The 22,341-nt window shown below is 53.5% G+C and overlaps 8 protein-coding genes across 8 annotated transcripts; 4 read left to right on the top strand and 4 right to left on the bottom strand.

Moving 5' to 3' along the window:
• Nucleotides 1–60: 60 nt before the first annotated feature.
• On the bottom strand, nucleotides 61–3,631 carry CABS01_15270 (cyclopropane-fatty-acyl-phospholipid synthase; the record flags this gene model as incomplete). The annotated part of the gene is made up of 3 exons (XM_060548606.1): nucleotides 61–754; nucleotides 2,369–2,517; nucleotides 2,609–3,631. 3 exons carry the CDS (start codon nucleotides 3,629–3,631, stop codon nucleotides 61–63), a joined length of 1,866 nt encoding a protein of 621 aa, XP_060392019.1.
• Nucleotides 3,632–4,982: 1,351 nt separating this feature from the next.
• CABS01_15269 (alpha amylase) lies at nucleotides 4,983–6,737 on the bottom strand (the record flags this gene model as incomplete). The annotated part of the gene is made up of 1 exon (XM_060548605.1): nucleotides 4,983–6,737. The coding sequence occupies one exon, from the start codon at nucleotides 6,735–6,737 to the stop codon at nucleotides 4,983–4,985; it is 1,755 nt and encodes a 584-aa protein (XP_060392018.1).
• Nucleotides 6,738–7,991: 1,254 nt separating this feature from the next.
• On the top strand, nucleotides 7,992–8,183 carry CABS01_15268 (uncharacterized protein; the record flags this gene model as incomplete). Its single annotated transcript, XM_060548604.1, has 1 exon — nucleotides 7,992–8,183. One exon carries the CDS (start codon nucleotides 7,992–7,994, stop codon nucleotides 8,181–8,183), a length of 192 nt encoding a protein of 63 aa, XP_060392017.1.
• Nucleotides 8,184–9,488: 1,305 nt separating this feature from the next.
• Nucleotides 9,489–13,204, bottom strand: CABS01_15267 (tetratricopeptide; the record flags this gene model as incomplete). The annotated part of the gene is made up of 2 exons (XM_060548603.1): nucleotides 9,489–10,556; nucleotides 10,610–13,204. 2 exons carry the CDS (start codon nucleotides 13,202–13,204, stop codon nucleotides 9,489–9,491), a joined length of 3,663 nt encoding a protein of 1,220 aa, XP_060392016.1.
• Nucleotides 13,205–14,113: 909 nt separating this feature from the next.
• On the top strand, nucleotides 14,114–16,130 carry CABS01_15266 (uncharacterized protein; the record flags this gene model as incomplete). The annotated part of the gene is made up of 4 exons (XM_060548602.1): nucleotides 14,114–15,504; nucleotides 15,553–15,630; nucleotides 15,683–15,919; nucleotides 15,980–16,130. The coding sequence occupies 4 exons, from the start codon at nucleotides 14,114–14,116 to the stop codon at nucleotides 16,128–16,130; spliced, it is 1,857 nt and encodes a 618-aa protein (XP_060392015.1).
• Nucleotides 16,131–17,103: 973 nt separating this feature from the next.
• On the top strand, nucleotides 17,104–19,259 carry CABS01_15265 (PX domain-containing protein; the record flags this gene model as incomplete). Its single annotated transcript, XM_060548601.1, has 5 exons — nucleotides 17,104–17,206; nucleotides 17,277–17,602; nucleotides 17,661–17,927; nucleotides 17,979–19,103; nucleotides 19,164–19,259. 5 exons carry the CDS (start codon nucleotides 17,104–17,106, stop codon nucleotides 19,257–19,259), a joined length of 1,917 nt encoding a protein of 638 aa, XP_060392014.1.
• A 582-nt stretch (nucleotides 19,260–19,841) lies between these two features.
• CABS01_15264 (mRNA capping enzyme) lies at nucleotides 19,842–21,163 on the top strand (the record flags this gene model as incomplete). The annotated part of the gene is made up of 2 exons (XM_060548600.1): nucleotides 19,842–20,038; nucleotides 20,203–21,163. 2 exons carry the CDS (start codon nucleotides 19,842–19,844, stop codon nucleotides 21,161–21,163), a joined length of 1,158 nt encoding a protein of 385 aa, XP_060392013.1.
• Nucleotides 21,164–21,516: 353 nt separating this feature from the next.
• Nucleotides 21,517–21,939, bottom strand: CABS01_15263 (uncharacterized protein; the record flags this gene model as incomplete). The annotated part of the gene is made up of 1 exon (XM_060548599.1): nucleotides 21,517–21,939. One exon carries the CDS (start codon nucleotides 21,937–21,939, stop codon nucleotides 21,517–21,519), a length of 423 nt encoding a protein of 140 aa, XP_060392012.1.
• Nucleotides 21,940–22,341: the final 402 nt, after the last annotated feature.

Genomic DNA, 22,341 nt, shown 5'->3' with positions numbered 1-22,341 from the left:
TCGCGTAGAACCAGATGCTAGAGAAACATTGAAGATCGCCACATCGTCGAGCAGTTCAACTCAGCCCAACTCAGCCGGCTTCATCGCGCTTCCTATCGAATCGTTCGCCGGCGCCTGAAAAACATCCCGATGCTGAGCAGACGAGGACGCGGGCGACGTGGGTGACATGGGCTGATAGTTCCACTGCTCTCCCTCTTTCTGATTTATCGGAGACACACACGGCTGGTCGCCGGCGAGCTCGTGGCTGGGAGACGGCGAGACGTGACCACCGCCTCTCGACTCTCCCCGGACCGACGAAGCTCTTCTTCTTCTCACGACGAGCCATGTGGCGACGCAGCCGGCGATGGCGAGGATGGTCACGCTGCCGAGGACACCGCCGACAATGGCACCCGTCTGATTACCGCTGGATGGAGCAGCGCCGCCGCCACCGCCGTTGGAAGGTTCCGGCGTCGGTGCGCTTGTCGAGGAGGCTGTCGAAAGCGTCGGGCTTGATGGCACGGATGGTGTTGACGTGTCGTCTGAGACTGTCGAGGAGGAGCCTGGCACGGACGTGATTCGCGTATCTGCTGAAGAAGAAGGAGAAGACGTGGTGGTAGCAGGAGCCGGAGGAAGCAAATTGGTCGATGCGGTATACAGGTAGACGAGGGGATCCCATGGCAAGCCTTTCTCGCGACATCCCCAGAGTGTTTTGTCTTGGGTGCCCTCTTTCCGGCGGAACTCCTGGCACTCCCCGTTGAAGCTGTTCGTTGACGTACTATGGATTTTCCAGACACCGTCAGTGTCGTCATCCCCCGCCAGAGAAGAAGGGGTGAGGCAACATTTCAAGTTTCCTCGGGGAACGCGGGGACGTACCAGCACATTGTATCCCTTCCGCGAGTCTGAGATGGAAATGGACTGCACATGGAGTGACCGTGAGGCAAACAAGCGGTTGCTAGGGCCGCTCCACAGGCTAAATAATCATTCTGAATGGTGCAGCGGGTGTCTTCATCGCAAGTGCGTGATCGTATCACTGAGGCAGCCGAGAGAGATGTTCATCAGCATACCGCAAATACCGGGATCCTCGATTGGTGATTTTGTCTACCGGCTTCGAGATTGGTGTTTTGACGTGGAGATCAAAGAAAAGAAAACACTAACCCAGACCTGTCTCTTTAGAGAGTGTGAATAAGCCGCAGGTGTTTAGGCCTAGGGTCACTGCCGTGGTAGGGGCCCTCTGCTCAGATCTCTTTGCGATGGTATTTGAATCTATGAATACCGGCGTCAGCTGCGGCCGTGGCCATCGGTTTGCCCTTGGTAACGCGGGAATGCTGTCGTTGACTCCTAGCTGTGTCGACAGTTCTAGTAGATGAGGACGCCAGAACCCAAAGGTTTCCGCCGTCGGTATGCTGGCCGCAACGACGAGAAGCAGAATCGAGAGGGTCTGCATCGTCGGAAGTCTAACCAACAGAAATTTTAACCGAGTTAACGAGAAGGTGGTTTTGTTGAAGGCGACGTGATGATGTGGCAAGTGGGAAGAAATGAAGATGTGACGAGAAAGATGGGAAGTCGAGGCGGAGGCTGGCGAAAAGGGGTTGCCCTTGGTTTTATTCGCAGCTTTGGCCATGCGTCTTTGTTCCTCTCCCAGAGAGAACAGCGGCCATGTGAGGCGGAACAGTTTGATGGAAGGGCTGTTTGTGGTATGTTCGATCGAGAGTTTGATCCGAGCTGTGCTAATTTCTCTTCTCTAAGAGGGAGGGTAGCACAAACACCTTCTCGTGGTGTTTGCCTTTATGTTTCTTCCTCATCTGCTGGAGCGCAAACATCCTCTCGACCAGTCACTCGGTCCTCACTTGATTTTGACACTATAAGGTCCGTTTGGTGCTGTGCGTTTTGAAAAGTTTGTGAAACCAGATCTTGAATCGCCTCCGCCTCCCCCTTCCCCCTTGCTAGTGAGAAATTTGATCGATCCCTTCCACTTACTTGAACTTTGGAGGTGTTGCAAGCCGCCGAGTCTCTAAGTAGTGTAGAATTTATACGTGAAGGCGACCGCATCTTGCATTTCTTGGCGAAGCGATGGAATAAGTCTAACGCTGTATAACGTCCCGCGCCACATCATTCATCATTGTTGTTCCTCACAGCCATCCATTTTGTCAACACTCAGTAACTGACTGTGTCCGAACTCTCATGGGAGTAGACCAGGGCACTACCTCTTGCTACTCTCATGATATTGACCATGGTGATTTCAGGTGTCCTGTCTCATTCTGTGTCCCACCCTTTGACCCGATTTCCTTAATAACTCCCAGAATACCGCTTCCTCATGAAAACCCATAATTCCGAGAGATGAAAAGATCTATTGAATTTGAATTGAAGGAAGGAAGATCCACGGAGCTACTCGCAGAGATCCCAAGAAGACTTCTCAACTACAGGCTCAGACTTGGTTCGGTCGACAGAACTGGGATTCTTGGTGACGACAATCTGGTAAGTGTTGGCGCTGCCTTGACCGAAGATGATGACCAGGTAAGCCAGGAAGAACTCGAATGTCTAAAAAGGTAGACTGGATGTCAGCATGTCATCCACCTTGAGACAAAAACATAGAGGACGGAGAGAAAGAGAGCTGTGCAAGGAAACTCACCCGGTAGATCTTGGGGCCATACATGGCCATCAGAGCCTCTCGATTTCGCACAAAGTTACCGTACCACTTCCGAACCGTCTCAGAGTAGTGGCGACCAACGTTTTCCACACTATTGGCTCTGAAGCCGGCGGTCTCGAGCTGGTTGATCAAGGATGCGAGCGAGGCATAAGGGACGGCGTCGGAGTAGACGTACTTGGCCATCAGGAGTCTCCATATGAGATCCTCGTACTGCCAGGACTCATTACCGCCCGCGACCTTGAGGAAGAAGATGCCGTCGTCGGCGAGCAGGCCGTGAATGTGCTTGAAAGTTTTTGAGTACTCGCCGGGGCCATTGTGCAGAGCCATGAAGTTGCCGGGGCCTTTGTGCTCGGCTAGATACGTGCAGACGATTTTCTCGTAGCCGCCTTTGATGGGAGCGATGTTGGTGTACTCGGCGACGTGATTGAGACCAGTGAATGAGACGTGAGGGAAGATACGACGGGCGTAGTTGGCGAACGCTTCCCACCCGTAGCCGATGCTGAGGACTCTGTCGTACGGATTGAGGTGGTTCTTTTCGCAGATGACGCCGAGTCTATTGTTCTCGAGTTCCTCGAGGAACTCTTGGTTGTTGGTGTCGCGGACGAGACCTGAAGTGTACACCATCCGGGGTCCCAGGAAGCCGCGGAGTATGCCTAGATCGAGTCTCTCGTGGGCTGGGTGGATATCTCCGTTCATCTTAACTTCTCCATCGAGGTGCATCTGGCAGAAGGTAGCCATCGGGATCCTTCTCTTGCCGCGGTACTTGACATTTGCCGGATGCTTGAAGGTCATGTAGTATTCGATAGAACGACCAGGGAGGACGGTCTTGCTGGTGCGAGGGCTGATGGCGGAGGCAATGAGCCAGATTCCAGCGGTGACGGGGTCTGCTATAAAAGCGGCCAGAATGAGGTCGATGATGATTCCTCCTCTGGTGCCGAAGGAGAGGTAGAGCACCTGGAGTACGATGACGTACCCTAGGGCCAAGCTTTGACTGAGGGAAGGCATCTTGGCTGTGGTGCGTTGGATGGGAAGCAGGAAGTTCGAGAGATAGGAGAAGTGAGAAGCTATTTATCATAGATACCTCTCATCATTGCTTAAGCGCTCGCACGTATTCGTAGCATTATATAAGGCCATAAGTGGATCGTGACTGGTACTAGAGCGGAGATTGGGAATTCTTAACATCGAATAATGTAGAACCAAAAGACAGCCCTTGTCCAGTCCTCAACCTTGACAAGGGAGGCTTTTCAGGATTCACTGTGGCAAGGATCTCCTCGACATCGACGATACCCGGCTTTCAAGTGAAATCAAACGATACGCTCGCGTTCTTAACTATGCTGGCAACGGTCAATGTTGCCCAACGTGGCACGTGTTTTCCACACGATGCGAGACCGTCACCAAAGAGGAAGCCGAAATGAACATGATCCTCTAGAATCAAGCAATAGAGTTCCTCAAGTGATCTCGACTGAAAGACCTAGTTCCATGGGGTCTCATCTCGATCTCATGTTATAAAGCACCTCGTAGGTTCTCAAACGTGGTTGAAAGTCGGCTTTGGATAGATATTCCGTCGAAACGACAAACCTCCTTTGCGGGCTTTCAAGCATGCCATGCAACGCCAATCTGTACAAGGATGAAGGGCATTAGTTTGCCAGACTGTAAGCAAGAAGAAAGAAAAGCCAGCCGACTTGGTTAACAGAATGATGTGAAAGCATATGGCTTTGGAAAATTAGAAGGGTATCTAGCTCGGCGTACTTTGTCCATGCAAGACACCGCCTTGGGTTCCTCCTTTTCTCTGACGCTCTTATACACACTTCACAATCCATCTTTCCCGGAACTAAGCGCAGTAGCTTTCAAGAGTGCCAAAAGCAGCATAATCATACGATAAAAGTCTCTTTATCGCAGTTTGAAAATGGCTATGAATCAGCCAGTTCCTTCTTCCACCGAAAATTTGTTTGGATCGGCTCTCCAGGCAAACTTTGGTTGAGAAAGTACGTGTTGGGGGAAGTTGGATGGATGTTGGAGGATTAAAGATGGTGTGGAGATGCAACCGCATGCGGGGAGCCGACAGAGGGGGAGCACGGACACTGCAAGGGAGCTTACCCCAACTTTGGGGGCTATTGATTCATTTAGCGACCCCAAAAGGTACAAAGAGGCAGTCTTGAGGAGTTGGGAATAGCTTCATTTGATATCCTGAACAACAAAAATCCCAAAAAGTTCTAGCCACAGTAGGCCGATCATCTCTCTATAGACCATCAATCAAAATAGCGCAATCCGCAAATCTGCACTAGACCTTGTTCCACCAAACCATTTTACCCTATAACTCAGGAGGTATATCCAAGAACCACATGCTTACACAGCTTCAACCCTGCAGATACAAACGTCCCTCCCAGGGCCTCAAGACCGTCTTGCCGCTCTCGGAAGCAACTCTTTCCTTGACATCGTCGTAGTTTCCGACCCGGATCTTGGCGCCCTCGCCGGGGACCTCGACCGCCTGCTCCTCACCCGTGAAGTTCAACACCACGACGGCGCTCCGGCCCCCGCGCGTCTTCTTATACACAAACGTCTCCTTGTTCTCCACGTCAAACAGCTCAAACGCGCCGTGCGTCAGAAGCTCGCCCTCCTCCTTGCGCAACTTCAGCATCTCGCGCCAAAAGTTCAGCACCGAGCCCGGTTCCTTTTCCTGCTTGGCGACGTTGATGGACCGGTACTCGTCGTGGACGCGCATCCACGCGCCGTTCTTGTTGTCCGTGAAGCCGGCGTACGGCTTGTCGTCCCACTGCATCGGGATGCGCGCGTTGTCGCGGCCGAGCAGGTTGATGCCGTCCATGACGTATTTCAGCATGTCACTGCCCTCGCCAAATTCCTTCTTGATGTCGTCGTAGTAGTTGAGCGCCTCAATGTCCTTGTAGTCCTCGATGCCCCAGCTGCGCGAGACGTTGGTCATGCCGATCTCCTGGCCCTGGTAGACGAAGAGCGTGCCCGTCTGCGAGCACATCATGAGCGCCAGCATCTTGGCCGACGTCTCGCGCCACTCGGGCGAGTCGCTGCCCCAGCGCGAGACGGACCTGCCCTGGTCGTGGTTCTCGCAAAAGGCCGTCGTCCAGCCGTCGGTACCCTCGATGAACTGCTGCCACTTCGCCACGATGCGCTTCAGCTCGGGCAAGGTCCACTTCTGGGCCTGGTACTTGTATCCGACGCCCTGACCGAGGTCGACAATGTCGAACTGGAAGACCATGTCGAGCTGGCGGTCGGCGGCGCTGATGAACTTGAGGACGTGTTTCGGGTCCGGGGTGTGGGGGAGCTCGCCGACGGTGACGGTGTCGTAGTGGTTGAGGACTTTTGCGTTCATCTCGCGCAGGAACTCGTGTATCCGCGGGCCGTTGCAGTAAATCATGTAGGCGGGCTGCTCGTAGGCGTTCTTGTTCATGATGGGGGCGTCGCGGAAGTCGACGCCCTTGCTGTACATGTTGACCGTGTCGATGCGGAAGCCGTCGACGCCCTTGTCGAGCCAGAAGCGCATGGCGTTCTCGTAGATGGCCTCGCGCGTCTCCTCGTTCTCCCAGTTGAGATCGGGCTGCTCCTTGGCGAAGAGGTGCAGGTAATACTCGCCCGTGGGCTCGTCCCACTCCCATGTGCTACCGCTGAAGTGGCTTCGCCAGTTGGTGGGAGGCAGACGGGTGCCGTCCTCGGCGTAACGAGGAGGTTTCCAGATGTACCAGTTCCGCTTGGGGTTCGTTTTTGAGGATCTCGACTCCTGAAACCACTTGTGCTGGTCCGAGGTGTGGTTGACGACGAGGTCAAGGATGAGCTTCATACCGCGCTTGTGGCATTCCTCAATGAGGACCTCCATGTCGCGGACGGTGCCGTAGGGGCGGTGGACGTCCTGGTAATCGGAAATATCGTAGCCCATATCGACCTGAGGGCTGGCGTACATGGGCGAGACCCATACGATGTCAGTGCCCAGGTCCTTGAGGTAATCAACCTTGTCAATCATGCCCTGGACGTCGCCGAGGCCATCTCCGTTGCCGTCCTTGAAGCTGGCGGGGTAGATCTGGTAGATGACAGCATCCTTCCACCAGGCTCTGCTGGCGTTGTTCAGAGTGATCGAACCCATACCGAAAACCAGTCTGACAGGGCTGTTGAAAGTCAGTCTACCTAGAGAGATTGCAATTGGGTGTGAAAGAAGGAGAGAAGGGGGGGAAGAAGAAAGAAGGAAGTGGGACAGTAGATATGCTCAGTACAGAGTAGAGGAGCGCAGGGCAGACAGAGCAACACACCAGAACTAGCTTGCAAGCTCAAGAAAAGGATTGCGCGCCTGGAAGCTCCTCGCTCTGACTTATATACATACCTACATCCTCTCAACCCGGGCCACAGTCGACCTAAGCCCGGGGGCGCAACTGTCTTTCCCCGCCCCCTCTCTCGCTCTCTCTTTGGTCTCGCTCTGTCTCTCAAGTTGGATCCAAGTCAGACAAAACAAGGTGGTCGAAAGACACTGGCAATAACCAAGGCGGGACACGAAACGTCGTGCGTGTGTGGGCCACGGTGCGGAAGATCGTCCCTCTCGATGACAGGCCGGTGCATGCAAGCGCCGCATGCGGGTGGTGGCCCTTGGTCCTCCTTGGAGTCAGTCCCGAGTTTACTTGCTGCCCGCGCGGGGTGGACGGCCACCTAATCGTGCTAATTAACTGCGTTTGCTAAGGTGCGCGTTCGACGGCTCAATGGTGTGTGGGTGGTGGTCCGCGGAGAGTAATGGTGGTGGTGGTGCGCGCTGGACGGACCAATGAATTGGCCTGAAAGGAGCTCAATTCTCGCTGTAAAGTCTGGGAGAAATACCATTGGCTCCCCCCGCGCCGTGCGGATTGTTCTTGGAACCATGGTCCATGTGTGTGCCCCGCGGCGAAGTATCCGTTCGTTCTTGGGGTTTTCGAGGTGTGGTATGGTGTGGTGTGGTGCTGCGTGTGCCGTGTGTATGCGTGTGTGTGTGTGTCTGCAAATAATACAGGCGAAGAGAAAGAGCGAACTCCACGCCCCATCCCAGGGGCGCGGGTTGGGTTAGCGGGTAAGATAGGCGGACGGGAAAACTCTCGCTAAAATTGTAGATCGGGGCGCTGCCGACCCCTTCTTTATTTGGAGAGCTATTGGAGTATTGGAGAGTCTTGGACCTTCTTTTTTGTGATGGATGTTCATGTGCCATGTGCCTCTTGTGAGTTTTCTGTCCGACTAAGCTTACCATCCGGTTTACAAACCTATTACAACTTATCCGTCCAACGAAAGCCAACCATCCAACCCAACCCAGACAAGCTAGAGCTACCTTACCTTCAAGGTACGTAAAACTCGCGCACACTTACACAATGAGACGATCCCCAGGATGGCCACACAGCTTGGGCGAACTTTGAGCAGAGAATGGGTGCTTAACATTGCCACTCTCATCCAAGTGGTGTCATTTACTTCCTTCTCAGTACCTACCTTACTCGATACCCCGTGGTCGCTGCCGTGCCGTTCTCCCAGAATGCCAAGCCTCCAGATGGACAATGTCTGGAAATGCAAGGAGGGGCTATGAGTTCCAACTTCCCGCGCAAAACAAGAGAGAGTAAGGAGGACCACGTTGTTCCTTCAACCATGACTCCTCTTCACACACGAGGACGCACACGACCTCTCTCTATTCGCGGATGCGTTGTCCGCTTTTTGCCTATCGCCTCCCACACCTCCGTCTGATCTACCGTCACGGGAGATTCTCCGACGACAGCTCCGACGACATGCGTCAAACCACACTTGCTAATAATTCTTCCCTTCTGGCCTATCCTCTTCTTCCTTTTTCTTGGTACGACTCGGTCTTTCTGCCTCACATTGCCTTGCCTTAGTCGCAAACAAGTCCGAACCCTATCTCTCCTCGCCCCGAAGTTCAACCGCTTCAGCCGAACCTCCTCCTCCTCCTCCTCTTCTTCTTCTTCACCAGCTTTATCCGACCGGCTTGTTGAGATGGCTGTTCCGGTGGGAGGGTATTCTCTTATACTCGTTCGGGAAATATCTTCCATCTGCCCCAAGATAGATCAATCAGTATACGGCGTGGCAGTGTAACACTAACCAACCTCCTTGAAAGCTTGTTGCTACTTCTCAACGACGCCAGACGGGAATATGAACCTTCGCCCTAAACTTTGCCCAACTTTATATATCTACGAGCCGTGGTTCCTTGTATACAGACCGCAGCCCCGGATAAGCCGCTTAAGGGCCCTAAGGCGGCAGGACGGCAGTGCCGCGTGCGTTCCTTGCGGCTCCGCACCTTATCTTGCCGTAGACCCCTTTTTGTTTCTCCGACTTCGACCTTCCCTCGCAACCTAAAGTAATACCTCACAAGGCAAGTTTTACGTGAAGGTAACCCAACCACCCGGGCAGCTCAGGCGTAGCTTCTCACAGCTTGCTGGGAATTTCTGGGATTAAGTTCGAATTCATCTCCTCCGATCCACCCACGCGGGGTACCCTACCCTACTTACCTTAGCTTCGTACGGATACACGTGTGAATGCATTGTAGGGCCGATGATTTAGTCGGATATGGAGGCACCCTATCGAAACCCCTGGTCGACGTCCGGATATGCTCAGGCAGGTTAAATAGATAGCTGCACACTCCAGGTTCGGCCGACTGTTCGCCGAAGTGGGCAAAATGGTAGTCTTTAGAGTTCCGGATAAGTTTCAAGTCATGTGCCATTTTTTGTGTAATTCCCTATCCTATCATACTTAATACTACAAACCGCCAGAATAGACGCAATTTTGGAGATCCCCGGTTCCCAGGTCGAATGAATACTCTTGGAATACTCTACTGTCGCCTCAAAATGAATGGGCAACCCCTTCGGGCAACTCCGAGCTTTCTCTACTCCTCGTCGTCATCATCAGCATCTGCCATGCTGGTGTCTGCAGCGGGTTGTGTCTTGTCAGCCTCATCATCGGAGTCTGCGCCCGCTCGATTCTTCTTTGGGGCTTCATCCTCGTCCTCGTCCTCGTCGCTCTCAATGACCCTGCCCCGCCTGGACCGTGAGCTTTGCTGCCGCCTACTGATACCTCCATCCTCGTCGTCCTCCTCATCGGCGTCTCTGTTGTTGTCAACCTCCATCTTGTCATCGTCATCGCCGCCCTTTTCTTCAGCGTCAGAAAGAGGAGAGCTGGCCTTTTCGAGTGCTCTCTCTGCACGGTCCAAGGGATCCTCGTCCTCATCCTCGTCATCGCTGTCGACAATAATCTCGGCAGACTTATACTTGCTGTTCACCGTAGACTCCTTCTTTGTAAGGCGGCGCTTCTTCTTTGTTGGGCGTTCCTCGCCAGAGTCTTCGCCGTCCGTCTCGGTGGCCTTCTTCTTGCGTGATCCTCTCTTGGGACGGCTTTCGCCATCGCCCCTTGGTGCCGCCTTCTTCTTCCTCTTGACCTTGTCGCCAGTCTCGCTGTCGGTTGTCATTTCGGCCTCCTGTCGGGCCTTTTCCTCCTCGGCACGACGCTCTGCAATCTCTCTGTCCCTTGCCGCGATTTCTTCTCTCTCCCTTCTAATCTTCTCCTGTCTCTCGCGTTGCTTGTCGAGAGCCTGTTGGCGTTCCTCCTCTCGTTTCCGGAGCTCGGCCTGACGCTGCTCGAGAGCGGCTTGCAACTTCTCCTTGTTCTTCTCCTCGTACTCCTTTTGGCTAGCGATGGCTCTCTCCAGCTGCTTGCGTTGAGTGTTGCGAGCCATGTTCGCACGCTGCTCGACGTCGTGTTTGGGGTAAGGAGTCTGTGGATGGTTTGCAATCTCGTCGAGAGCAGAGATTGCGGATTCAAGCCCAGTTGCAGCCTCTTGAAGTTGCACCAATGTCCGCTGGTTCTCGTTGAGGGCATAAACGGTAGTTGCCATTTGGATCTGAACGAAGGCTACATTGAACTTGTAGTGAACCTGTTCCGGTGCTGCCTCAAGTGCCTACAAATCATGTTAGAAGCTGTAGATAAGATTGCCTGGAGACGGTTGTTTACCTTTTGTGCGTACTTGAGCGCCTCGTGGTACGCGTCCAGGAGCTTCTCGGATCGGCCCTTGTTGAGCCAAGTACGACCCAGACAGGCGAGAATAACGGGATCGTTACCCTTGCCCTCTTTCGACAAAGCAACCTCGTAATTCTCAATGGCCTTGGAGTATTGCCTGAGCTCGGCATAGATGTGGCCCAGGTTGACGTAGACATGTGCATCCTTGATAGTGTCCCGAATCTTGACGAAAATACCCAAGGCCGTCTTGTAATCCTTCTTGTCCTCGACCAACGCAATGGCAATACCCTGTGCTGCGTACGCATTCTTGGGATCCAGAGAAAGGGCCTTCTCGAAAAACTCGACCGCTTTGCTGTATGTGGCGCTCCTCTTGGCCTTGTCACTGTCGCTTTCACGTCGCATCTCTCGAGCTTGGATCAGGTACAAGTTGCCCATGCCAACCAAGGCATAGCGATCATGCTTGTCGTAGTTCTGTAGTGTGTGTTTGTAATGACGGAATTCGTGGTCCTCGTTGATGTTGTGTGGGCGCTTTCTAGAGTGTACCTTGCCCATGTACCAGCCGTACAAGGCTCGAACCTCGAGATCCTGAGGGTTTTCTTGGTACAGCTTGGCAACGGCGTCAGGTCCCTCCTTGTTGGGGTTCCTACGGAGCTTGATATACGCAAGTCTGGTCCTGGCGTCGGTATAATCGTCGTGGCGTTTCAGCAAACCTTCGTATACTTCGGTGGCTTTGTCGTAAATACTTTGTGACTCGTAACTTCGACCAAGGTTGAAGCTAATCGTGGTGACCAAAGCATCCGTGTCGATCTCTTGGTCCTTTTCGCCAATCTTCATGCAAGCACCCAGAGCCGCCTCAAACATCTCGCTGGCCTGTTCGTGCTTCTCAGACTGCGAGTAAAAGCAACCGATGTTGTTGAGAAGCTGCGGGGGAAGGAACTTGCGAAGAGCTGCGCGGTTCTCGGCCTCATCTTCGATTCCAGTGGGACGTTCTTCCTCTGGAATTTGGTCGAGTTCTAGCGCCTCAACTTGAAGAAGACACTGCTGAGCTCTCTCGGGGAACTCATGCTCGTACAGACGGGCAAGATTTAACAAGACCGCAGCGTCTGGAGACATCCCCTTCTTGCTGTCCTTCCAAGCACCTCGCACACTCTCTAGAAGTGAAATCGCCTTCTTCATCTCGGCCGACTTATCCTCCTTGCCATCCGCGTCTTCGTTCGCGAAGACTTCTTCCGCGTACAAAGTGCCCAGCAAGATCATAGCTTCGTGGTTCTTGGACTGCTGAATCATCTTCTCCAACCGCAGCTTCGCCTCACCGAGATCGCCTCGGAGCACTGCTAGCTGGGCAGCACCGAACTTCGCAGGCATGTAGCCACGCTCGGCACCGCCACGCGCATCGTCAGCTCGGCGGTAGAAGTCACTGGCGCGTTCTGGGTCGCCAGTGTAATGCTCCTTTCTTGCCAAGAGATACCAGCCGTCACTTGCGATCGCATTAACGTCGGTGTACTGAATGGCCTTGTGTGCGAGCGAGTCTACAGTGCCGAGCTGTTTGCGCGACAGAAAGTAGCCGGCAAAGGTAGCGCATGTCAGCGGCATGTTCTTGTCGAGCTTGAAAGACTTCTGGGTGTACTCGGTCATTGCTTTCTTGTATAGGTGCAGGAACTCGGGACTGTTCGTAGGGATGCGGCTGCTGGCGTCAAGATGGTAGAGACCGAGAAGAATGTTTCCAACCTTGTGCTCGGGGTTGATCTCGATGCATCGCTCCCAAGCAAGTTTAGCATCGTCCTTGAAGCCCAACTGCCAGAAACAGCAGCCAATGCCTATCCTCGGATCGGGGTCGACGAAGTTTGGCATCTTCTGCAGAACCTCTTGGTAGCTTGCCAGGGACTCCGGATACTTTCCGAGTGAAAAGAAGGTTCGCGCCTTGCCCATTACAGCGAGCATATTCTTCCCTTGCGATACTCGGATGGCGTCTTCGAAAGCCTTGAGTGCTGATCGCAACAAGTCCGCCTTTTCAGAGTCCACCTGCCCGTGACCTGTCGCCTTAGGGGTCTGCAGAGACGCTCTAAGCAGCTGCAGAACTCCGCGAGCTAGGAACAGAGGAGGGTACGCCGGGTTGATGCGCGACGCATCGTTTAGCGTAGAGGTCGCCAGTTGCAGGTAATATTCTTTCGTCTTGGCTTCGGAAGCCAGCTCGCCATCGGGCGGCACTCTGGGCGCTTCGCGACTCTTCCACAGATACATCCAGCAGAGGCATCCAATCATGCTAAGCTTTTCTCTGGGGTTGTTGTCGCGCATCGCGTTTCCACCTCGGACCAGCATCTCGATAGCATGGTCAATCTTCTTCTGCTTGGCGTAGGCCAATGCAACGGTCATCCAGTAGGTTCGAGCGGCGCGTTCGTTTTCGAAAAGGGTGCAAAGTTCGGTAGGATCATCGAAAAGCTCGAGAAGATCGATTTCGACGGCTTCGTCTTCGGCTTCGCCTTGAACCGGGACGTCGATGGCGGCTGGGATGTCAGAGAACCGCTTACTGACTGGCGCGCTGGCTGCGCCATTGGTGCCATTCATCGCGCCGTTCCTGAGGACTGACATTTTGGCGGATGGGAGGCTATGACATGCCTCGGATAAGTTTGGTGATGAAGTGGATGGAAAGTGAGGCAATCCAGAAATTCGGGGGAAGCTGGGATGAGGCTGAGAAAGATCAATCCGTCGCGTAGCACTTGCCTGCCACGCCTGCTCAGTCGGCCTTGCATATGGGTCCATAAGAGACGCTAGGGGGGGTACTCTTGCAGCGCAGCTGTTGACCAACGTTGCTCAAGTTTTGATTGGTCAATCTGCCATGAGATGTCCGTGGTACAGGTGTCGCAGGCCAACTAAGGGCCCTGTGATATGTACTGGATACTTTAATGCTCACTTACACATTCTCATGCATCAACTTGCTACAAGATGAGTTATCCTACAAAATAGCCAAGCTTTCCAAGTCAAGATGATTTATTGCAATTATATGCGTGAACTTCTCGGATGGTTCTGTCGATATTTTTTCTATGACACAGCCATTGTGCAAGCGAATAAGAATCATATGTTGACTGGGAAAGAGGTGAGAGTTCTGGCTTATCACTGTTGGCAGAAAAAAAGAGGAAAACTTCTGGTCCTACAACAACTCTTTCGCTAGAAGAACGAGCTTAAACTGCCGATACTTTTAGAATAAAGATTGAAATAGGGCTTTGGACAGTTCAATAAGCCAGCGGGGTAAGGAGCAACTGAGGTTGCCCTGGTTGACCAACAGAGGCAGGCGCGCCTTCACTGTCAACTTCCCAGCCTACCACATACAAACTTGGTTCTTTCACACCACCGTTCACTTAGGATTTTACTTTCTCGAAAAGTGAGATCGACTTATCTTCGTCTTTTCTTCTCTATCATTTCAGCTGAAAGAGGTATCAAGCCAGCATTCGACCACAATTGCGACCCTTCAAACAGCTTTTATCTGCTTTACGGCTCACCATGCCGGCCATTCCCCAACCCAAAGCTGGGAGAGACAGCGATGGCGTTTTGGAGGATTCTGTTCACGGTTGGGTCACCAAATTCCTGACAGACCGACAGGTTGAGGAACCAAGCGGTCCATTGCCCCCAGTATCTCCAGTGCCGCCAGGATCTCAAGTTCAGTGTTCTGGATGGGGATGCCTCAGTGAAGCACAGCAGGCTGGGGTTCTTGTCACCATTGTTGTGGTATTCCTATCTCTCTTTCTTGGTCTGATTTTCTTTCTACGATCGAAAAAGAAGCAGGACAATTGGGTTGATGGTGACCTCATCCTTGTCCGGACCAGAAGACGACCGAGACCCAGAAGCCAAGCGGCCTCTATCAAGTCACAGCACTCGCGCTTCTTCTTCAGACATGAGGGACTGACAGGCACGCAACAGCCTCCTCAAGTATTGATCGCTCATCCGACAATTCTTCATATTTCTCCACCTCCTCCTCTGCCAGTCCCGGTTCCCCTTCCCATGCCAATGCCGATGCCATTCCGACCACCTCAACCGATCTACCCCTATCCGATGGCTTATCAGGCGAACCAGGCAAATCAGTACTATCCGATGAGGGCGCAAGCATTTGGAAACTCTCAAGAGCCCTCTGCAGTCCCGGCATTCCCGATCAATGCCCAGTACCAACAGCAACCGCAGCCTTATCCTCTAGCCCAGCAACACCCTCATTATCCATGGAAACAGGGGCCTGGCCTTCAGCAAAGTGAGCAGCGCTCTCAACAGCCCCCGCGAAGAAGGCTATCACTTGCCCGAAGGCTCTTCAGTCTGTTCAACAACCCAGTCGGTAGAGCGTCAACCATTGCCAGCTCTGACTCGGACTCAACCCGAGCTCCATCCATACGCAGCAGTCACCATTCGAGGACCTCAGCGACATCTGTTGCTACGCCGCCTTCTCCTGAAATGCGGATCAAGAGGACTGCAGCGCATGGAGCAGACGCGATGAGACCGCTTGAAGTGTCTCCCGCGGTTGCCACTGTCCAGAGTGACGACTACGTCACTCCTACAACTATACAGGATGCTTTGTCAGTCCCAGCCAACTCGGGTAGCGAAGTTCAATGTGAACCGCAGGGGAAGGCCGCCACCACCGAGTCTCCGGTCAAGAAACAAGTTCAGGCTGAGCGTGATAATACAAAGACATGTCCGACTTCCATACCGATCTGCGAAGACACCGAAACTGCTGGAACTTATCCTAGTCGCCCTGTCGCCAAGCCCCTTAAGAGGTATGATCTCTCAACTACAGTCATTAATGGAGAGCTGACGAGACACAGTGCCCTAAAGAATGGAAATAAATCAGCTGCAGGAGCCAGATTATGCAATACGAAGAACGATCAGAAGCCCTCGGCCAAAGAAGATAGGTAAGATACATCTCAGCCTGAGCTCTCGATATCTACTGACCTGGCCAGCGATCATGTGGGCTTCGCGTCTAGTCGCACCGTCACTTCGCCAATGGCCGCGGAAGCCAGCTCGAGCAAGGGCAAAGAGTAAAGCACTTCTTCATCTTTGATTAGAACCGTGAGCTGATACGATTGATAGAAAGCGGCAGCAGGGGAAATCCGTTGATAGACATAGCCCCAAGGAGAACGCAGTCCGCGAAGTTAGTCGAGATCATCCAGACGTCTTAGGTACAGCCGTACGTTCTGCCGAGGCGCTGAAGAAGCCAGTACCGGATCCTCAAAGCAGCCCGGTCAAAACAACAGAGAAGACACATGACCAGAGCTCGAGTCCCAACCAGCACTTACGGAGATTATCGAGTAGAACTGAAGAGCTTCGGTGAGCCACATGAAAATGAATCGTTAAAGGAATGACAAGTGGATGCTGACTGATATTGAGATTCGACGTGTCTTGTTCTGATGTCACGGAGACCAGTGACTCGCTGAGCGACGACTCGCCGCCTCCGTCTCCTCCGAGACCAATCCACCAGGGCGGCGGTAAGTATGCTCCTGAGCAGCTGCGAAGGAAGCCATCAAGAAGAGCGTACTAGGTTACGGTGAAAGACTTATGACTGTGTTTTTGACACGAACGGGCGGCGAAAAAGAACGGTTGATGCACGAAAATGGGGTTCCCTGGAACGACTATGGAACAAGGTTCGGACCTTACGAAGTATCGTGCACTTCAGACAGCGACCTGGTTTCTGGCTAAGGGCTGGCGGTTTTGGTCCCGACAAGATAGGTGGAATAGCATGTGTACCTGGCCACTTGCCTCACCAAAGCTTGTTTAGAACCGATTTAGATAGGTATTGGGGTTAGGAATAAGGGTTCAGATGTGCTGCAAGGATGTAGAGCAATGCAGACAGACGGCTCGTCCATGCCCAATGGAATTCAGAGATTTGTGCAGCTGTGGTTCATAAGATATGCCGAGATGTGCATGAGTTGGAAAGCACAGAGAAGCCCAGCGGGATGTTTACTGCGGTAAAGCAGGGGTAACTTGGTAAGACAGGTATCTGTGTCACTTTGGCCCGTGCGCGATGAAGGTGAGATACCTTGTCCGGGTGCGTATGACAAAAGCAGCAAGCAGCAGAAGCAGGGCCCCCAGGGGAGGTGGCTTCGTCATTGCCTGCTACTCCGGCCGGAAAGGCACTTGCTGCACCCTGGAGCTCACCTTAGTCCAACCTCGCGCAGCCCCGATCACCTCTCCCCACGCTGCCGCCCGACAAGTCTGCTTGTCCGTATCATAACTCTCTTTCAACCGACCTTTATTCCGTCAGCCTCAAGCCTTTCACTTTTTTCTGGGACAGCTTTCAACATTAACCGGACGTTGCGATCATCAACCGCATGCTTGTCGCATGCCGACAGACAAGTGCCTTCCATCATTCCCACCCCTCTTCCCCCCCGCAGCTCCCGGCTCAGCTGCGCATCCCCGATTGCGCATCCCGTTTGAGACTGCAAACCCTTCTGGACGATTGAATATCGACCTATAGCTTTGTTTGCTATTCCTTCCAATCCGACACCGAAACGATGTGGAACGATGAGGATAATAATCCCTATGCCGAGGGCTTTGACCGGAGAGACAGCCTGACTTCCTCTTCTGCCAACCCAGCCTCTCCTACTACCCGTGAGTGTATGTCGCGATTCTACCCCAGCTCAATCCTCGTCGTTTTGAAGATTTCGGAAAATGATGGAAACCATAGATCTGGATGATTCTTCAGACAGTACTGATGCCGACTGGGAGACTCTAGACCAGCGATTCGACATCCCTCAGACCCCGTCGACCACAAGCGATGAGGCTCCTCAGAATCGCTCCCATACCCTCCCAGACAGCGAAGCTGAGAGCAGCGACAATGAGCCGATTGCTAGAGACAGAGGCGATCTTGTCCCGCGCCCCAAGCCCGGCGGCTACGAAAGCCGCGTCGAGCAGATCCTCTGGGAGAATCCGAGCATGACTATTCTCATTACGGATGCAGGAAAGAGCGCGGAGAGCGGTGGAAAATACATTGTCTACACCATCCGGACAGGCGTATGTGGCTGTGCGATGGATCGCTCCCTCGATAGTTGGGGTACTGACTGTTTCATAGAACCTCGAAGTGCGCCGACGATACTCGGAATTCGCGTCTTTGCGTGAGGCATTGACCCGGCTGCATCCTACCCTGATTATACCCCCAATCCCCGAGAAGCATACCATGGCAGACTACGCCGCGAACCCTACGAGCGCAAAGCAAGATCAGCAGATTATCGACCTGCGCAAGCGCATGCTTGCCGTGTTCCTGAATCGATGCCGCCGCATGGAGGAGATCCGAACAGACGGTGTTTGGTGGAGATTCTTGGACCCCAATGCTAGCTGGGTAAGTTGAAAAGATCTTCTCCACAGTGATCCGGTAGCTGATCTATCGCAGAGTGAGGTCCTTCACTCTCATCCAGTCGCCTCAGTGCCCAAGTCAGTCCTGAAGGCGCCACCTTTGGATCCTGCGAACCCTACACCTGCTCACAACTTCCTTCCCGTACCATCAGCTTCCGCTAAGCTCAAGACGACGGGCGGCCCTGGTGTCGATCCCGGCGCGATCGCTGGAACTGGGTCCCATGTCTTTGGCCGATTCCCTCCCGACAGCCACACCCTGAGCGAGCAAGAACTTGACCCTTACTTCATCACATATGAGGCATCGATCAAGGAACTGGAGCAACTGTTGTCGGGGTCCATGGAGAAGGTCAACCGTCGGACCCTGAGCCACCTGTCTGCACTGGCCGCCGATCTTTGCGAACTGGGCTCCAAGTTTAATGCGTTCGCGCTATCAGAACAGGCACCCTCTTTGGGCCCTGCCCTCGAGAGAGTGGGACAGGCGGCCGACTCCTCCTACATCGCTACTGAGGAGCTTTCTGGATCTCTCGGTGCCAGTTTCGCAGAGCCTATGCGAGAGAATGCGCAGTTCGCAGGTGTTGTTCGCAGCGTGCTGAAGTACAGGGTGCTCAAGCGGGTGCAGCAAGAGCAGACTAGCGACGAACTCAGCAAGAAGATTGCGCTGCTGGACCAACTAGAGCGCAGCGAGCAAGAGGCCAAGCGCATCGAGCAATATCTCAGCAGCAGCCAGCAAATTGCGCCAGCGCCGAAGCGGTCTACAAGCCTTAGAGAGGCTAACACATCACACCATCAGCGCGAGGGCAGTGCCGAAGACACAGCTTCCATCGACTCCGACTTCCCTCCTACCCATGGCGAGCCGGTCCCGACCGCGACCCAGGGTGTCCCGCAGAGAAGCAACTCAACTCCAGGCCATAAGAAGGCCGCGAGCAGCAACTCAATCACGAACAAGATTTTCGGACCGATTCGTCACGCTATTCAAGGTGTAGCTGACGTCGACCCCGAGAGAACTCGTCGTGACATGATTGGAAAGACAAGGGAGAGCATCGAGCAGCTTGAGCAAGCCAAAGTGGTCTCTGAGCATGATGTGAAGGAGGCTAGCGCAAGCATTTTGAAGGACTTGAAGAGATTCCAGGGAGAGAAGGAAGAGGACCTTCGTCGTTACATGGTAAGTTGATTGATCAGTACAGTACTAGGAGCGAATCCGTGCTGACCCGATTTATCACAGCTGGCTTATGCCAAGAGCCAAATTGAGTGGGCCAAGAAGAACAAGGAGACCTGGGAGGATGCCAAAGCCGAGGTCGCCAAGATTGACGAAAGTTGAGGGTATGTTTGGTTCATTAGGGAGAAAGGGAAAACGCGCAATGATATCAAAACAGACAAGGCTCAGAGGCCTCGAGCTGTTTCCAATAATTTGATGAGGCGTTGAGTCTATCGGGTGGCTGACGTGGGACAAGCAAGACTCATTTGGCGTTTACGAGGGATTCGACATTCGTAAAAGTCATGGGATAGTGAAAGGCAATTAATCAACTCAGTTCAAAGTACTATACTCGAAATACGTCACGTTTTCCAGTGTTTGGCCTCGTTGGTCACAGAGTTGGCCTCAATGAGCGGCTGTACCTCTCTCGCAAGCCTTGTCGATGAGGCTGTAAGAGGTATCTGTTTTAGGCAGAGCCTTCGAATCCTGTGAAGAGCTCATTTATCCAGGATGTGAATTCTGAGAGACCACGGAGACGGTGTTGATGCACGGACGGTCTTATCTCTGTGCCTTATCGATAAGAGGCCGATAAAGCTCCGAGACTTTGGTGTCGCGAGGCTACCTAGACCAACGGAGGACCGGAACCGACTTGTGCTTCCTTCTCTCCCCCTTTTGCGCAACACCAGAAAAAAAGGTCCATCCGCAACCATGGATGGCGTACAGGGTCCGCCTCCCGAGGGCCCGATTGCCTCGATCGCAGAACCGGGCATCAAGGCCGACGGTCAACTGCTGTTCGACTTGCGCCGCGAGGTCGCCAATCTCTTGCATCGCAACCAGACCAGCTTCCCCGGCGCGCAGCCCGTCAGTTTCGCGCGGAAACACGTCGATGAGTTACGGAATAGAGAGTGAGTGCTCCTTGTCGCGCCGTTCATACAGGCTCCAGCCTCTGCACACGTTTATTCGGCGAATGCCTTTGGCTACCGGAACCATGATAAACGGAGGCTGGGAGGAATTAGTGATTCGCAACTCTTTTCGCTGACAACTAACGCGCTCGCGAGCGCGACAACAGCTACTATGTTTGCGAAAAGTCAGACGGCATCCGGTACCTGCTATACCTCACGGAAGACGAGGGCCGGGAGATCCACTACCTAATCGACCGGAAAAACGACTACTGGTTCATCAAGAACAGCAGCTTCCACTTCCCGCGCAAGGACGACCTGACCAAATTCCACACGCGCACGCTCATCGACGGCGAGCTGGTCATGGACGACACGGGAAAGGGCACAAAGGAGCCGCGGTTTCTCGTCTTTGACTGCCTCGTGCTGGACGGACAGGACCTGATGTCGCGGACGCTCGACAAGCGGCTCGCCTACTTCAATGAGAACATTTACAAGCCCTACCGGGACTTGTTCAAGCAGTACCCGGAGGAGCGGGATTTCCAGCCGTTCCTGGTGGAGATGAAGGCCATGCAGCTGAGCTACGGCATCGAGATGATGTTCCGCGAGATCCTGCCCAAGCTGAGGCACGGCAACGACGGGCTCATCTTCACGTGCGTCAGCAGCGAGTACAAGCACGGCACCGACCCGCACATCTTGAAGTGGAAGCCGCCGGAAGAGAACACGGTCGACTGCCGGCTGCGGATGACGTTCCCCACGGTGCAGCCGGGGGAAGGGGACGAGGAGGCCGAGGGCCCCTTTGTGGACTACGAGGCCGTGCCGCGGGCGGAGCTGTGGAGCTTCATGGGGGACGGGCGGTATCAGTTCTTTGACGAGGTGCATATTACCGAGGAGGAGTGGGAGGTGTTGAAGGGACTCGGGGACCCGCTCAACGACCGCATCGTGGAGTGTCACAAGGACGACCTGGGCCGGTGGCGGATTATCCGGTTTCGCGACGACAAGTCGGAGGCGAATCACATTTCTACCATCAAGAGCGTCATGGAGAGTATCGAGGACCGGGTTACGGAGAAGGATCTTGCGGAGGCGGCTAAGGGGATCAAGGATAATTGGAAGACGCGGAATGCCAAGCGGTAGTCTTTTTATCGTTTTTCCCCCTACGCAAAGAGGAAGAAGGGATGAGTGAAGAAGAAGCAGATGAGAGATATGGCCAAATTCCAGGGGTGGCGCGGTACGGGGGTTTGAGGAACCATGGCGTGGATGATGTGTGAGTACTGTACGTGTGCGGGTCAGGATTGACGAAGGCGTCTTGGTGTTGTGTTTTATGCAAAAAAAAGCCTCCCCAAGCAAGAAACAGAGAATACGGAGGGGAGGTCAAAAGAGACGAGGGCGGAGGTTGAGATACTGCCTCCTTTCACGCAACCCTCATCAATTCTCTACTCTGTCGATGTCCGGCTAGGATGTGAGCATGAACTATTTTTTGGCGTTTTCTAGCTTATAGGATAAGCGAGGAGGGCATACCGGTTTCCCGGGGGCATGAGAGTGTATCGAGTACCTTTGAAATAAAAAGAGTAATTCGTATTGCTAGAAGGGACTCCTATTTCTTGAAGCGACGCCAACTGGCCAACCCCCATGACCTCTTGTAGGGGAAAAGGGATGCTGATTGCACTCTTTCCTAAACATGACCAAGTTGTATGTGGTGAAATACTTGTTCCACAATCACGAGCCAAAAAGCCCAACAAGGGATGACATGGAAGGTTTCGCACCCCATTGCTCGCTGCCATTCGCTTTTCCTTGATCCAGATGGACGTGTGATTCAGATCTACCAAGGCCTGGGTAATTCCTCCTCGCTGGGTTGGTCTCACTACCACCAGAAAATGTAGACATGGAAATGTCGCGGCAGGTGCTGACATGCTCCCGTCGCCATCCCCGACAAAGGTAATGAGAATGGATGGGTTAAACCGGTGCTCGGCACCTTACCTTAGGTAAGAGCTCCAGCTCTCCCCAACAAACCATCAAGCTCAGGAAACAAGTGTGCGCCGCCCCCCGCACCAGGTAGTAGGTAGTGTCTGAGCAGGCACGGACACTGGGACTGCCTTCCGTAACCTCGAAGACGTCACGAAAGAAAGCCAAAAGCTTCTCGTTTCTCAGTCTTACATTAGCCCACGCCGTGGGAAATCGATTGTTTGGGCGGCCAAGGGAGGGATGGAATGGCTCAAGGCAGTGCCTATCGAGAAAAGTCCGAAGCTACAACCTTGAAGCCATTATCCTGGAGACAAGCTCCCCTCCTACCATCGACCTCAGTTTTTGCTTCA

This window comes from Colletotrichum abscissum (assembly GCF_030869225.1).
Source record: "Colletotrichum abscissum strain IMI 504890 chromosome Unknown Scaffold_64.1, whole genome shotgun sequence".
NCBI classification, from domain to species: domain Eukaryota; kingdom Fungi; phylum Ascomycota; class Sordariomycetes; order Glomerellales; family Glomerellaceae; genus Colletotrichum; species Colletotrichum abscissum.
The sequence above is the reverse complement of the archived record's forward strand: the minus strand, read 5'-3'. Positions and strand labels throughout refer to the sequence as shown.